The sequence below is a fragment of the Diaphorina citri genome, unplaced genomic scaffold (genome assembly GCF_000475195.1).
Source record: "Diaphorina citri unplaced genomic scaffold, Diaci psyllid genome assembly version 1.1 scaffold58, whole genome shotgun sequence".
NCBI lineage: Eukaryota > Metazoa > Arthropoda > Insecta > Hemiptera > Psyllidae > Diaphorina > Diaphorina citri.
The window spans coordinates 354790-372536 of record NW_007377495.1 but is presented as its reverse complement, the minus strand read 5'-3'; the positions used below and the strand labels follow the sequence as shown (position 1 = coordinate 372536).

At 38.1% G+C, this 17747-nt stretch overlaps 1 protein-coding gene and 1 long non-coding RNA gene across 2 annotated transcripts; one reads left to right on the top strand and one right to left on the bottom strand.

The window, feature by feature from the left end:
• Positions 1-252: 252 nt before the first annotated feature.
• LOC103518024 (F-box/LRR-repeat protein 7-like) lies at positions 253-16293 on the bottom strand. Its single transcript, XM_008483079.3, has 3 exons — positions 15217-16293; positions 4656-4820; positions 253-1457 (listed from the first exon to the last, which is right to left on the bottom strand). The coding sequence occupies exons 1-3, from the start codon at positions 16061-16063 to the stop codon at positions 922-924; spliced, it is 1548 nt and encodes a 515-aa protein (XP_008481301.1). The 5' UTR covers positions 16064-16293; the 3' UTR covers positions 253-921.
• Positions 3358-15201, top strand: LOC113470951. Its single transcript, XR_003393826.1, has 4 exons — positions 3358-3736; positions 4681-4758; positions 4907-5026; positions 14514-15201. It is a non-coding gene; the product is annotated as an uncharacterized LOC113470951 (long non-coding RNA).
• Positions 16294-17747: the final 1454 nt, after the last annotated feature.

Genomic DNA, 17747 nt, shown 5'->3' with positions numbered 1-17747 from the left:
GATCCTGAATATTGGCCGGACCGTACATTTGTCGATTCTCGGACCTGAACATGTTTGAACTAAAAAATTAATGAAAACTTTCTGCAAAGTTTGTGCGACCTTGCTTTAAAACTCAACTCCTGAGGAGCGTTATCTCCTTTGGGCTCTTTTTTAAACATAACGCAAATTGAAAGCCGAATAACGGCCGAACCGTACTTTTCTCGAGGTTCGACCCGATAAACAATTGAGAACGCTTATTTTATTTATATTTTAATTATGTATTAAACTATTTTTTTACTTTATTGACTCATTTAATTTAGTTTTAACTCTGTATATTGCTTTTCAATGTACAAATTTAACAAAGACAAAATCTTACACAGGTAGCTACAATAATTTACAAAAATATACCTAGACATATGTACAACATTTTTACACGAATTCACATCAACACATAATAAGAAAACGAACGTTTTACATAGACTCTTGTCTATGTCAAACATTTCTGTTTGTGGTACAGTCGAACCTGTCTAATTGGGACCCGTTTAATGGGAAACTTGGATAAGTGGCAAAAATTGCCAGTCCCTTGGATTCCCAATTAGACAGATTCGGCTGCATACCCATTTATAAAAGAGAATTTATTAATAACTAATCAAAAAGGACATTTGATCTTTAGATGGTTCGTCCAAGTTATGAAAAATTGGATTCCTTAGTTTTATGGTCAGGACTAAGTTTGACCCAATTTTTTGGGTAAGTATCTGTGCAGTATCTAGTAATAATTGTCCGGTATGAAATCGTTTGATATCATATCAAATTGGACCGGGAATCGAACCGGTACGTCCTGGACAATATTCACTTATAACTTATAATTGTACAACATGATCTCTTTCAGATATTGGGCCTCAGAGAAGCCTACCCCAGTATTATTTTAGATCCACTGCTATTTTAGAAGAAGGCCGGATTGGTATGTTCAATAATACATCGCTTACAGTACTTCTTCACGGCCCGGTAGCCCTCGACTGAGATCTGACAGTCCTGAATATTCAGCTGTTGTAATCCTCTACAATAATACGCGATACACTGAACGCCACGATCTGTCACCAGATCGCACTGTCGTAGCGATAGTTTCTTAATGTTTGGACAGGATTCCGCTAGGGCGCGCAGGCCTGCATCGCTGACGTCACACTTCCCAATGTCTAACGCTCTCAATCGCGTACAGGATCGCGCTAAAACAGTAATCGCGTCATCACTGACAGCCTCACAGCCGCGTGCGTTCAAGTAGCGCAACTTATAACAGCGTCGTGCGATGACCTTGAGGCCTGCGTCACTCACTTGGTCGCATTTAGCCACCGACAGATAGCGTAGTGTGGCGCCTAGCTTGGCTAACTCGTAGAGACCAAAGTCCGTCACTTGAGTGCAGTCTGAAACACTGAGTTCCTTGAGTTGGGAACAGAAACTGGGCACGTACTTGATTCCTATGTCTGAAATGAGAGAGAAATGGGATGTGTTATTAGAGGTAATGTTACTATCTAATAAATGAAAACTATTTTGTCATTATCTCCCTTTTTTGAGGCTGGAAATTGATTTTCAGTTTTAGTAGGTACATAGGTTGTGTGTTATTAAAGTGTCTTTAATTTCCGAAACACTCTAGTGTTCTTAACTCCAAGCTTAGGCCGGCAGCATTGTATTTTTCCCCAGAATATTTTACATTAATTGACGTTAAGATTTAAATCGGCAGACACAAGATTCGAACTTGACTTCAAAGGATTAAAAAAGGAGGATTACAAGTCAGAAGCAACACGCAATTAGTCAAATTCAATTCGGTACACAAAGAAATCGACTTGGATTTTTATTTGGTTTCCTTTATTGCTTCTAATCAGATCGCAGAATGCCCAAACTGGTTTAGAATGCGTACTTTACAACAATGTTACATGTACTGGGTGACTTGGACAATAGAGTGGTCTGACAATGCAGGGATCATGGGCTCAAAGCTAGATCGAAATGGTAATTTCGTATTTTAGCTTAAGCAATCAATAGCTAATTAGCTAGTTATAGTTACCTACACTTTAGAGTAGGTATATCATTTCTTGCCCATCTATAAAAGGAAAAAATCCGCCCAAATTTAATCCTTTGAAGTCAAGTTTGAATCTTGTGTCTGTCAATTTTAGGATGAGTCAAAATGTAGACTATAGCACCACCCTGTACAAACCGATGTATAATTTTGAAAATATTAAAAATTGTTTAAGTATACTACAAATTTTTTCGAAGTTTTAAATGCTTGATATGCCTTCGAGGTATTTACTGACATTTTGAAGAGGGAAAAGTTCAAAGTATTTGATCAAGAGATTAGCGCCTAGTGTCGAATCTAACAAAAGTGATAACCCTAATGCGTACCCTGTTGTTGTTGTTGTTTTTGGTGGTGTTTTATCAAACAACAACTAACCAGCCTAGTTAGAGTGAAGGGTAGCACGTCTGCCTTGTAAGGGCTAGGTCGCGGATTCGATTGCCGCTTGGGTCGGGTTTTGTCATAAACAGATTAAGTTCCTTGGAACGGCTGGCTTTCTCCTAAGGATTCTCCTTTTCTCTTCAATTTAGGGACGAAAAGACCTCTATAGTTAGAGTTCCCTCTATCAATTTTTTCAAGAGGTTTGATCGAGGGATACCTACTGCTAAGGTCTTATCGTCCCGAAAGCGAATAGAGAAGGAAAGACAGGATAGAAGAAAGCCAGCCGTTCCGAGAACAAACCTTATCCGTGTAGGATAAAATCCGCCCCAGGTGGGAATCGAACCCCTGACCTAGCGCTTACTTACAAGTCAAACGCGTTACCCACCAAGCTAACTAGGCTGTTTTTTTCCTCTCTTTCAAACACACAAATTGAAATTTTGGACCCCACGCCACTATGTGTTCTATCATTCTGTGATGTATTTCAATAATAACCATGTTCATTTACTGACATTTTGAAGAGGGAAAAGTTCAAAGTATTTGATCAAGAGATTAGCGCCTAGTGTCGAATCTAACAAAAGTGATAACCCTAATGCGTACCCTGTTGTTGTTGTTGTTTTTGGTGGTGTTTTATCAAACAACAACTAACCAGCCTAGTTAGAGTGAAGGGTAGCACGTCTGCCTTGTAAGGGCTAGGTCGCGGATTCGATTGCCGCTTGGGTCGGGTTTTGTCATAAACAGATTAAGTTCCTTGGAACGGCTGGCTTTCTCCTAAGGATTCTCCTTTTCTCTTCAATTTAGGGACGAAAAGACCTCTATAGTTAGAGTTCCCTCTATCAATTTTTTCAAGAGGTTTGATCGAGGGATACCTACTGCTAAGGTCTTATCGTCCCCAAAGCGGAGAGAGAAGGAAAGACAGGATAGAAGAAAGCTAGCCGTTCCGAGAACAAACCTTATCCGTGTAGGATAAAATCTGCCCCAGGCGGGAATCGAACCCCTGACCTAGCGCTTACTTACAAGTCAGACGTGTTACCCACCCAGCTAACTAGGCTGTTTTTTTCCTCTTTCAAACACACAAATTGAAATTTTGGACCCTACGCCACTATGCGTTCTATCATTCTGTGATGTATTTCAATAATAACCATGTTTTGTGCCGCAATTATATGGGGCGTTAGAATCTTATTTTGATTTCAGGAGTCACCCAGTGGTGGTTAATGATACAGGACTCACAGTGGAGAGTTCACATCTCGCAGGAGGAGATATTTCTAGGAAATAATGGACTTTGAAAATTTCCATGCCAGTGATGACTGTAAGAAGGTATATGTTTTAATATTAATTCAATAATTCTTTGTGTGTGTGTGTGTGTTTTTCCGATTGCTGCCCGGGGTGGGATTTATCTTAAACAGATAAGGCTCGTTCTCAGAACGGCTTTCTATTATCCTGTCCTTCTCTCGCTTTCGGGACGATAAGACCTTAGCAGGAGAGAGAGAGAGGGTCTTATCGTCCCGAAATCGAAGAGAGAAGGAAGACAGGATAGGAGAAAGCCAGCCCTTCCGAGAACGAACTTTATCCCTTCAGGATAAAATTCGCCCCGGGCGGTAATCGAACCCGCGGGCCTAGCGCTTGCAAGGCAGATGCTCTGCCTACCAAGCTTACTAGGCTTAAAAAAAAACTCTTTGAAAAATCTACTTCTCAATTGACCATTACCTTACAATTGTGAGATACTTTTCCTTACTTTGGTGATATAGGGGTGCAATATTCCTACACACTGGACTCCGCACACAAGAATTTCGGTAGAAAAGTCCCTCATTTTAATGTAATTTAATAGGTGTTCTAGGGCACTGGTAGTCAACGAGTTTTTTTTTTTTTTTTTCTTTTTTTTTTTCAAAGGTTTTTATCTTAAACAGATAAGGCTCGTTCTCTGAACGACTGGCTTTCTCCTATCCTGTCTTTCTTCTCTCGTCGCTTTCGGAACGATAAGACCTTAAGGTGTATCCACATATAGTCGACGGCCGTCGATCGAAGTGCACATGTGTGTGCACACATCTATAGCAGTTACAGTTCCTTCTATCTTTTGAACATTCTATTTTTCCATTGGCCATTGTTACTTTACCTTTTTTTTTCCTAGCGCTTTAACTCTACGGACAGTAGGTCGTTCGCGCTGTACCTTACCCTTATGAGATACTTTTGCTTACTTTGGTGATATAGGGCACTGGTGGTCAGCTCGGATACTTACCGGTCAATTTAACGCATCGTCTCAGGTAGAGGTAGATGAGCTGCGGACAGTTGGACACGATCAGACTCAGTCCCTGGTCATCCACATTACTGCAGTCCGTCAGGTCCAGGAACTGCAGGAGCAGTTGTGTAGGAGATGCTGTCAGGCAGGAGATTTGAATGCAACCTGAGGGAAGAGGAGAGAGTGTTGAAACGGTGGACATTGGAAATTCACCCTGAATAACTGTAAGTAACATTACTGCAGTCCGTCAGGTCCAGGAACTGCAGGAGCAGTTGTGTAGGAGATGCTGTCAGGCAGGAGATTTGAATGCAACCTGAGGAAAGAGAAGAGGGTGTTGAAACGGTGGACATTGGAATTCACCCTGAATAACTGTAAGTAAATATCTTAAAGTTTGCCCACACATAGTCGATGGCCGTCGATCGATGTGAATTTATTGTGAATCGATGTGGATGGACATCGATGGATGGCCGGTCGACTATGTTTGGACACACCTTTTAGAATTCACCCCAAGAACATCTGTAACAAAAATCTGACCTAAGGATTTTGATGACTTGTTATTTCAATACTAAGTATTCATTAGCCTCATGCTTGATAATCTTGATATCCAACAGTTAGGTGACTGTGAAACCTGGGCATTTGGACACACCTTTTAGAATTCACCCCAAGAACATCTGTAACAAAAATCTGACCTAAGGATTTTGATGACTTGTTATTTCAATACTATTCATTAGCCTCATGCTTGATAATCTTGATATCCAACAGTTAGGTGACTGTGAAACCTGGGCTTTACAATTCTGCCTTTAACATATCTTTCCTTAAATAGACAGAAGGTAATTATGCATTTTAATTTTCCTGTTATGACTGGAGCCAGACCTAGGTATGTGCGGTTATCCATTCCATTCAAATGCTATACATCTTGCCTTCAATATTGTGTATTGATGCTTCTCAGGGCGACATGTCTTGGTCAGAAAGCAGAAAAACCTTTCCGCAATGTAGAGATTAACACATTCTAATTATAAATATTCACGTAGAATTCACCCCAAGAACATCTGTAACAAAAATCTGACCTAAGGATTTTGATGACTTGTTATTTCAATACTAAGTATTCATTAGCCTGATGCTTGATAATCTTGATATCCAACAGTTAGGTGACTGTGAAACCTGGGCTTTACAATTCTGCCTTTAACATATCTTTCCTTAAATAGACAGAAGGTAATTATGCATTTTAATTTTCCTGTTATGACTGGAGCCAGACCTAGGTATGTGCGGTTATCCATTCCATTCAAATGCTATGTATCAGTATTACTGATATGATATATTGAGTGAGGTGTTCTAGGCTGTACTGATGACAATTTCAAGGTTGATCCAGAGAGACGGGCGCCTAGTGCCCACACAAAATGTCTTGGACGCTATCTTTGGATTACGCAGGACTACATGTGTTGGGTTGGTTAACATACCTACATAATTACATAAATAGCGCCTTTCACTTTGCTTTGATAAGGGTACAGGCAGCCCGAGGTTGGCTGTTTCCTAGGCCCTTCATAAGGCAAGTAGGTACAGTCTTCCTTGCTTACTTAGGTACTGAAAACCTCCTCAAGTTCGACCTATTCCTACATTTCGAAGGAAGAAATGTGCGAGTATGTAGGTAAATGTCGCCTGTACCTATATCTCTGAGTTTTTGCAATTATGTCATTATTTTACCATGTACCTAATACCTATAGGTTGCACCTTGTATACGGTTATATAATGTACTGGTATTAGGTATCTCGAATACGAGAATGCTCGAAGTACTCAAATGCCCTGAGCCCGAGGTTGGCTGTTTCTTAGGCCCTTCATAAGGCAAGTAGGTACAGTCTTACTTGCTTACTTAGGTACTGAAAACCTCAAGTTCGACCTATTCCTACATTTCGAAGGAAGAAATGTGCGAGTACGTAGGTAAATGTCGCCTGTACCTTTATCTCTGAGTTTTTGCAATTATGTAAACTCATGGTCATTATTTTACCATGTACCTATAGGTTGCACCTTGTATACGGTTATATGTACTGGTATTAGGTATCTGGAATACGAGAATGCTCGAAGTACTCAAATGCCCTCTACGAAATTCCTTCTGATGAAGAGGAAAGAACCACTGTTCATTGTTCCTAAATGAAACCCCTGAAATAGATATAAATAATCCTCAACTACGAGTATTTCCAGCTATCCAGCTTCCAACCGATAGTTTTAATTGATAACAGAGGTGATAGTGACCCTGTACGAAATTCCTTCTGATGAAGAGGAAAGAACCACTGTTCATTGTTCCTAAATGAAACCCCTGAAATAGATATAAATAATCCTCACATGACTATTTCCAGCTATCCAGCTTCCAACCGATAGTTTTAATTGATAACAGAGGTGATAGTGACTGGAGATTTATTTGAGAACAACCTGGGAGGAAGATTTTGGGATGCCCCCGACTGTTTTATTAACAGTACTGTTATTATAATATGGGTATTTATGATGGATATTTTTAGTTGTTTTTATCCAAGAAATACTTTCATTTGTATAACATGCACAGTGGATTTCAAGGGTGTGATTTTGACTGGTCAGGAATTTTCGAAAATAATCTCAACAGCTTCTATCTTTATAAGAATAGACTGTGAGGTACATCCTGTTGTATTCTACCTTCTTGGTTGTGTTTTGTTTGTAACATCTTGGACATAAATTGTTTCGTTGGTAACACCTATTTGACTGCGAATTTGTTGAATTATTTACCTCCGCTGTGAAATGCAAATGATCCTGGTACCTCTCTTATGAAAGATTTTTAACGAAAAGTCTTCTGATTATCCGGAGGGGTCCAATCCGATTGCACCTTTGTTCCAAAAACGAGCAAAAAATTACACAACCGTGTGGTTCGAAGGAAGAGGTCAGGAAGTCTGTTTTGTTTGAGACAGACTCGCACCTCTGATTCCTTAGCCCCATTTTTACTTTCCTCTATAACGGAGTTACTGGAGTGGAAATTAGATTGGAATTTGAGGAAGATTGTCTATTTAAGAGAAAAAAAATCAATCTTCAATTTTATCACACCTCGGAATCTCGGATCTTAGCCCCATTTTTACTTTCCTCTATAACGGAGTTACTGGAGTGGAAATTAGATTGGAATTTGAGGAAGATTGTCTATTTAAGAGGAAAAAAATCAATCTTCAATTTTATCACACCTCGGAATCTCGAATGCAGGTAGATAATTATTTTAGAGCACATCCTCCCTATGTATGTCCCAGGTCTATGTTAGAGGACATCTCAATGAAACCCATGATAATGGTCTATGTGAGTTTTCAATGAATGAAACTTGTATTGTAACAGCACAATGTTTCAGGTAGTTTAGTTTGAGAAATAAAAAAAGAAGATGTATACCCTCATGGTTTGTTACCTTATAGGCCGATAGAATTCTCAAAATTTATCTGCCATATATGTACCTAATTAAAATAAGATAGTAGGTACATTAGTACATATGTATGTAGACTATGTATGTCCCAGGTCTATGTTAGAGGACATCTCAATGAAACCCATGATAATGGTCTATGTGAGTTTTCAATGAATGAAACTTGTACTGTAACAGCACAATGTTTCAGGTAGTTTAGTTTGAGAAATAAAAAAAAGAAGATGTATACCCTCATGGTTTGTTACCTTATAGGCCGATAGAATTCTCAAAATTTATCTGCCATATATGTGCCTAATTAAAATAAGATAGAAGGTACATTAGTACATATGTATGTAGATTTGTAGATGGACAACTTTTAGACGTGAGAACCAACAGGTAGGTCTAGTAATCATTGGTAACATTATATTCGGCAGGTCCATTGCTAGTTTTGTAATAGCTATTTAAATCATGTAAAATATTTTCTAAAACAATGAGAAAATTGAAACTATTTTGAATGGCTACCTAATGCCAGACTCCTAGGGAATGTAGAATTAGAAAGAGATAAAGCATCGGACACACAATACAATTTCGTGGGTTAGAAGATGAAGAAAAGAGAAAGAAAAAACTGTTCAACAGGAATTTCGCTTTAATTTCTTGAACAAAAGAGAAGCCAGAGTTGAATTAGGAATTATACACGCTTTACACAAGAAGAAACGAAACCCAATAATGAATATGAATACCAAAACCATTTCCATGGAGTGTTCAAGCTTCAAGGTAGCTGCATTCCAACGTATTGGAGGTTCCCATCAATAAAGTCAAAGTCAATGATCAGAGAGAATTAGAGAAACCTATTGGGACATTCATCATGTCTGCTCGGAGAGTAATTAGTGAAATTGAAATTTGTGGAAGAATTTGAAAGAATTTCGGTACAAATTGAACATTCGCTTAATTCTCAACCGAAGAGGTAGTTAGCTAAACAAACAAGAACACATTCCGAGACATCGGTAATTCACGGATGTAGGTACAAAACTTTTGGTTCCTTGAAGTGCCTATGTTAAATTTCGGAGTATCCATTCTTGAGATTACGGTATCATTCCCAGTATATTATTGGTTTACTTTGAATCCATCGGTATGCTAAGTAAGTACTCAATACTGTGGTTCGGTCTCATTGTTAATAGTAGTATGGTCTGTGGTTCAACATCCTACTCTTGCTCACAGTGGGGGTTGCAACTATTTGCCGATGTTGAGATATGAACCTAATAGTAGTATGGTCTGTGGTTCAACATCCTACTCTTGCTCACAGTGGGGGTTGCAACTATTTGCCGATGTTGAGATATGAACCATGCTATTCTACACCGGTATCCAGTGAACACATTGTTCTAATTGATAGGATCGATGGCTACACCAGCCCTAGGCACAATATTACTTCACACAGTATCAAGCCTGCCATCTTCCTGCTCCTCAAGAATGTTAGATGTGAGCTATACAATGGAATTTGATCATAATTCGCCCTTTGGTGATTTTCTTCTTACATTGGGTAGTCGCATTATAATGTTCTCAATGGCTGCTTTTACCTTTATCATTGGTGTTTCATCTGAATACTCAATATATTAACATAATGTTATGATATTACAGATACTTTCAAACCAAATACAACATAATATTTATAATGTAATATAAAAACTATGTTTACTATCTAAATTGAAACTGCTCTACATAGTATAAAAAGTCTTCAGCTACCCATGTTCAGAATAAATTTGCTATTTGTATTAAAATCAACTTGGCAACATGGAGAAGAAATCTCAGTGTAGATATCAAAAGTAGATCTTCTGCAAACACTACATTACTATCATATCAAGGCGGAAAATGGCTACCGGCGATAAGTGTTTGAATTTCTATACTATCTCGCATAATTATTTATTGTTAGCTACAATGTTCGTTAAAACAATGGGAGAACATGGTCTGATGGAATTCAAGTCTAAATCCTGATGGTTATCCTTGTGAATAGTTACTAAATGGATCGTCAAAGTAACCAAAGCTCAAATTTCCTCGAAAGTACTGTAAGTATTACCGCAGAATTTGATTGCTAAGTAAAGTATTTACTTCTCAATAATCAATTTTGCTATCAATATTGGTATAAGTTTGCTTGATTATAAACCCATCCTTTTCGGAAGGTATTCCTGTTGGCATCCATGCTATACTCTTGTAGGTTTAGACTGGATACAAGACTGAGGGATGGTCGCAATGATGAGCTATGATATCTTCTAGGAATCTAACGAGGACTGTATTGACTGATCGCAATCATTGTGAACTGAATCAACAAAGGTAAGAACACTAGATGTGAAGTAATGATTGTGCTGTATAGTTATAATAGGTATAATAGCCATCATAACTGTGCTGATGACAATCACATTATCATGTTGAAAGAAGCTGTAGTCCTTGTTAACGAACCAGGCTTGTTCTTAGGAATCGTTGTAATAGAGGAGCTAGAACGAATGCACTCTTTGGATTTCCCGTTTGCAGACCAATAAAATGTACAAACCTTATAATAGAAATTTAACAAATGATGCAAACTACCACCAACACAGTTATCAAAGAAAGCCTTTTCAAATTAATCTTTAGTTCGAAAAGCCAAAAAGACATAATAAATCTCATAAACAATAATGTGAATTAAATCGGAGACGATACATATTTACTGAGATTGTTTACTAGTTGAAAATTAGGTAGGTACTATTAGGAATCGTTCACACATAATTACCTACATCAGCCAAGTAGGTAATAAATCACGTTTACCCAACAACTAATTCTAATGGGAGGTAGGTACTTAGTGTACATATGTACCTACTTTACTGCTACATTGATCTTCCACCATTGACTGAGATCATCTTCAGACAGTCTGTCAAACACCAAGAAATAAATGAACTCTATCGAGGTGTTTTCCTTCTCTCCTTACAAGCTTCGGCCCTTACCATAGCCATTGGTTACTACATACAACTAATGAAGGAATGTCATGTACCATGTCTACTTGACTTGAGAGTTTTTATAATCATAATAGTTCCAGAGGAAGCCACATTCTTTTCAGCTCTTTGCTCTGCATGACATGGTCATATGAATATGATGGCCATGATGAAAGACCATAGGGAACTCAAGAATAGTAGGTATGCTCCGTTTTTTTTTTTCCTTGTGAAAATAAGAATAGTTCTTCACATTATTCATTGTGCCTGCTGCATACTAATAAGCAAGCCCTGTCTTGAGATCAATAGTCCATACAGTCTTCACATTGGACTATCTGTGACTCAAACAAATGCACCACCATTTAAACAAATCATGTGAAGCTTTGAAATCTTTTAGGCCCTCAGTTCGAAAACTAGTCTGTCGAAAAATCTAATAACAAGAGCCTGCCTAATATTGCAGGAAAATCTCCTATAACTAGATGAATTAATGTAAAAGTTTGCAGATATTTATCTATACCTGATGGCAACTTTCTGATTTCCTTCAAAACCATTCTTTCCAATCAGAGGTCAGAACGATCCAAAACCAAAGAACTCGAAGAAACCTATATCTTCTTTCTAGAAAAATGTGTAAATTTTGAAATGGAAGTCGTGTACAGATAGGTAATGTCCGATATGTTGAACACGAGAGAAATGTCAGTTGTACCAACACCAACTGTTGTTCTATCTCCTGGCAGTGTAATTCCTCCTCGTTCAAGTCAAGAAGATATCAATAAAATGATTTGCATGACCAATGGTAGGACAACATGTCTCATGTACAGCCATCACCATCACCAATCCTACTGCTTGTTCAAGTGAACAACACCGACAAATAGTGCAACACAAAAACAACAGAAAACTGCCCAAAGGTATTCTACGTTTTTGCAACAAGGAAGGAGATAAACTTGGGCGGCTCTATTCAAACTTAATGAGCTTGACCTATCTGATAACTGTGAGCAATAAATACCTGATTGAAGACTTACAAAGATTCTTTAAGTACTCTAATACAAAAGTACGAAGTAATAAAAGTTGATCATTCAAGTTGACCATTAATGTGGTCAAATGGTCATGACGCTTTTGACAGAGGAGAGGTCGTTAATCATGAAGTTTTACCAGAACATCAGAAGTAGCCAATAGGAATACCTACACGCTTCCAATTTGCGGCAAACCCAATTTGAGAAGCCGAATTTGGATTTGCGCTTGTTGAGAAAATTTACCTCAGGATAGATATTTCTTCGGGCAAGACTTTTTCAAACCCTGTACAGATATCTATCTTCCAATTTGCGGCAAACCCAATTTGAGAAGCCGAATTTGGATTTGCGCTTGTTGAGAAAATTTACCTCAGGATAGATATTTCTTCGCGCAAGACTTTTTCAGACCCTGTACAGATATACATCTGAAATTCTGAAAAGATGAGAACCGTCTCGTCTTGTGTATTCTAGTTCAAAGTTTTCTAAATCAAAACGAAACCTATGTTTCCTAGTTTTTGTACTACTAGGTTATCTTTGTATGACATCATTGATTCTGGTCGAATATCAATGTGGTTTGGGTTGCGATGTTCAGTGAATTAGTAATGACTGTCAGCTGTTCACAAATGTCCTCTCTGTGGAAAATCACTTGCTCGTAGCATAAATGTTTGGGAGAGTGGCGATTTACACGTGAAACTTATCCAAGGCTTAATAGTCTTAATACTTGTAAATTATGTACTTAAAGGACCCATTATGCCATTCGTTGAAGCTTAACCCATCCTTTAGGGCTGTTTGCCCTCATACCTAAGCCGTTGAGTTGGCAGTTGGCTTTTTGTGTATGCCCATTATGCCATATTTTGAACGTTCAGGTGATGATGTTTTCTTTTGTCCTTTGAACTAAATAGGGAGTACTTATCCTATCAAAATCTTAGGTACATAAATAGCTACATACCATAGTTAGATATCTTTTAGTTATTAACGTAAATACCACACGTCATACACCATTAGAGATTCTATAAGTAGATAGATTTTTATATCTATATAGGTCAGCCTACACGAAGATCTACGGCAGGAATTTCGAATTCGATTCCCGCCCGAGGACATCAAAAGTCAAAACTCGTAAAGATCCTCTTTCTAAGCGCGCAGTCATTGAAACATGAGACTTCTCAACAATGAGCAATCGAGTCAAGATGATGAACTCAATAAAAACGTTTGAACTTAATGGCTTTGCTGGCTTTTTTTTTTTCGTACCTAACAATTCTTTAACCCTTTCTTTCAGACGAATTAAAGCGTCTGTCTCAGATTGTAGATACCACACGTCATACACCATTAGAGATCCTATAAGTAGATAGATTTTTATATCTATATAGGTCAGCCTACACGAAGATCTACGGGAGGAATTTCGAATTCGATTCCCGCCCGAGGCCCCCTTGGCCAAAAAAAAAAAAAAAAAAAAAAAAAAAAAAAAAAAAAAAAAACTGATACCAGCAAAACTGCGCTTAGAAGAGGAGTCAGAGGAGTAAGGATTGCTATGTTCAGAGTGAAAAGTCCTTTCAGTAATGCACCATTGGACATCAGTTCCGGACTTCCGATTTAAGCCTTTAAGCACAATCCATCAGATACGCCCCACCGGAGACAATAAAAAAAAAAAAAAAAAAAAAAAAAAAAAAAAAAAAAAAACTGATACAGTAAAACTTACGAGAGGAGTAAGAAGTGCAATGTTGCAATGTTCAGAAAAGTCCTTTCAGTAATGCACCATTGGACATCAGTTCCGGACTTCCGATTTAAGCCTTTAAGCACAAGCGATTAGATACGCCCCAGTGGAGACAATAGGCAAAGGAGGGTTAATATAATTAATATGATTTTATACAATCTCTCAGAATAATAACCACAGCTGCTAGCTGCTACTCAAATAAATAATCGTGATGCCCACTGGGGTCGATTTGAAGATAACGCGACTGGAAAACAATAGAAATACTTCTGGTGCTGGAAGTCCAGAGTTGGTTAGGGACTTATAGTACACCTCTTTACCCTGTCCACTGTTAGGGACCCATAGGGTACCTATGTACCCAGTCCAGAGCTGGGTTGGGACCCAATAAACAACTCTGATCTAGAAACTAATGAGGCGGTTCTAATGTAAACAATATATTAATAACAGATTATGCTCGCGAGAAGAAAAGAAATGCAAGCCTAATCTCGATTAAAGAGAAACACACCTTCTAGAAGCCGGGCAGCCGAGCCGTACAGACATGGTTGGGTTTAATAGTTTTTCATAGAGCAGGATGCAAGATCATAGAATCGTACATAATAAAATTGCCAGCATAACAACAGAGCTTTGGCAATAAAATTTTATTAGTTTAATATTTAAAATCGATGATATGGTTCAAGTGGAGCTTTGTGCCCCAATATAGCAACAGACTTTCTCGCTTTTCTTTTGTCTCAGTCGACGAACTTGATAGAAGTTCTCGTTAATCTATTCTATTTTTCCCTCCCCCCCCCATAGAAACCAACCTCAAAACTCGTATGGTCGCCCCTCGTCAGATGTGTGAGAAGAGGCATATATTCAATACTTCCCATTTAGGTGCTGAGTGAACACGAAAACACTAGAAAGTAACCACTAGAAAGTGTCACTCAGTCATTCGAGAAACTGGAAAATTGATGACATTTTGGGTGCACCTAGCTAAGAAGAAATAAAGAATACTGAATCATGGATGGACTCAATAATAGAACAGCCAGAAGAGGAAGGATAACATTTGAAAACATTCCGCACTATGTTGCATCTTGAACCCGGGGAGAAAGTAAACCCAACTTGTGTACTCATAGGTTCCTACACTGAGTGCGAAGATAGTGGTAAGATATCAAAATAGATGTAGATGACAAAATAGAATGCATGAATGGACAGAGTGGAATGAAGAAATTCCAGTAAAAGCATTTTGTTGTACGTATCTTAATGCCCAACACAAGTTGTTCTTAATGTTTTTAAGCAACTTTAATCGTCTCTCTGAGTTTTTATCGTTTTCTGATTAAAGCACCTAATAGCCAATACGAAATGACCAAAGAGAAAAAAAAAGTTTCTGACACTCAACCTGAGGGTGTGGATCAAAGAAGTTGGGAAAATGCTTGTTTGTCTGTAGTCTTGGGGATTGTGATAAATAAATAATTATTTTTTAATGAGGTATAAATGTTGTATATTAACATGGTCTTACCTGTGACGTCCAAATGATGAAGATTGGCACACCTAGCGACCATCTCATGTATTGAGTTATTGGTTAGACTAGCACTTCCCTGGAGTTGAACATGGGTCAGTTCTGGACACCGCCTTGACAGCAAGATCAAACCTTTGTCCGTAACTTTGGCACCATCACTTAGAAAGATTTTCTCTACGTTTGAGCATACTCCTGTTCTGTTTTGACCACAAAGTCGCCTCAGAATGCCTCGGATAGCTTTGTCTCCACTTATACTTTCTCCGGACAAGGTGATTGTCCTCCATAACTTCTTCTCCCAGGCAAGCACTTCCCATCTCCTACATACTCGGGATATTCTACAAATGTCGCTGCTTGGTAGCCAGGAAAATATCTTGAGTACAATATCATCGGACAGTCTGTCAAACACACAGATGTTGTTGTGTTTGGGCTGATGATGGTGAATTCGTTTAGATTTGACTGTGTCTCGAGGACAAGGAGGACTTGGGGTGACTAACGTGTGATATCCTTGATCTAAACATGGTGAGGTACGGCCTAGACTAGTGGTTGGAGAACTACATCGGATACTATGGGAAAAACTAGATTCACCAAACATGGAGAAATGCTGGTGAATAGAAGGAGATAACCTATATTCATCTATGGAAGCAGGAGAAGCCCTGATATTCTTGAGGTAGGAATTCTCGAAGGAAGGGTCAGGCGTGGATCTACTAGTATAATCTAAGCTGGGCGAATCTCGATAAGCAGGACTAGATCTGATTGGATGATGGTTGTAGTTTTCTGGTGAAGTTCTGCCCAGTTTGGCCAGTGGACACACCATGGGTGAAAACCGGCCTGGTCCTATGTGACTCATTGTGCTTGTCAAGTCTGAAACAGAACAACAGGAACAATATTGTCAATGCAAGTGTCTAGTCGGAATTTTGTGCAACTCTCTTATCCAGTCGAGGGGTTATACATGCAAGTTTATTGTCATTGTTACAGCAGCCCATTTCAATAACTCTGGGCAACACAAATACACATCAATATTAAAAAGACCCATTCGTTCTTGTTAGTCTTATAAAAGTATATGTCAGGATTTAATAGCATGAAAATGACTGGGACCCAAGCAATGGCAAGGTACACACCCGAGAAGAAATCTCAGTGTAGATATCAAAAGTAGATCTTCTGCAAACACTACATTACTATCATATCAAGGCGGAAAATGGCTACCGGCGATAAGTGTTTGAATTTCTATACTATCTCGCATAATTATTTATTGTTAGCTACAATGTTCGTTAAAACAATGGGAGAACATGGTCTGATGGAATTCAAGTCTAAATCCTGATGGTTATCCTTGTGAATAGTTACTAAATGGATCGTCAAAGTAACCAAAGCTCAAATTTCCTCGAAAGTACTGTAAGTATTACCGCAGAATTTGATTGCTAAGTAAAGTATTTACTTCTCAATAATCAATTTTGCTATCAATATTGGTATAAGTTTGCTTGATTATAAACCCATCCTTTTCGGAAGGTATTCCTGTTGGCATCCATGCTATACTCTTGTAGGTTTAGACTGGATACAAGACTGAGGGATGGTCGCAATGATGAGCTATGATATCTTCTAGGAATCTAACGAGGACTGTATTGACTGATCGCAATCATTGTGAACTGAATCAACAAAGGTAAGAACACTAGATGTGAAGTAATGATTGTGCTGTATAGTTATAATAGGTATAATAGCCATCATAACTGTGCTGATGACAATCACATTATCATGTTGAAAGAAGCTGTAGTCCTTGTTAACGAACCAGGCTTGTTCTTAGGAATCGTTGTAATGGAGAAGCTAGAATGAATGCACTCTTTGGATTTCCCGTTTCATATGTACCTATTGAAGGATGAGATTTTTAAAAGTAGCGAGAGCTCTATCTTTTTTGGAGGTTTATTCATGTGGTACTGAAGTTTGATATCTACAACATGAATCATGCTTCGTATTTTGCAGACCAATAAAATGTACAAACCTTATAATAGAAATTTAAAAAATGATGCAAACTACCACCAACACAGTTATCAAAGAAAGCCTTTTCAAATTAATCTTTAGTTCGAAAAGCCAAAAAGACATAATATTTAATCTCATAAACAATAATGTGAATTAAATCGGAGACGATACATATTTACTGAGATTGTTTACTAGATAGGTAGGTATTGATTATTTGCGTGTCCGAGATGGAAAAATCAAAACCACATGACTATTGATCTCACGGAAATATATGGATGCTTCAGACTTATAAACGTGAAATTTGAGACTTGTTAACTTTTTATGTTAATGCAAAAATTCAGACCCCCTCCTATTAATAAAGTTTACAAATCTATGCTACTCTTTGTTGGTTTAAAAGTATTGTGTCTATTCTATTATGTAAATTATTTGTACTTTGCCTGATTCAGAAGAAACAAAATAAATATTCTAATAGGTTGGTAAGTATCCATAATATTAGTATAAATATTGATCTTGACGCAGGTTAGAAGAAAATGGAAAGCATCATGCACTCAGCAAGATATCAA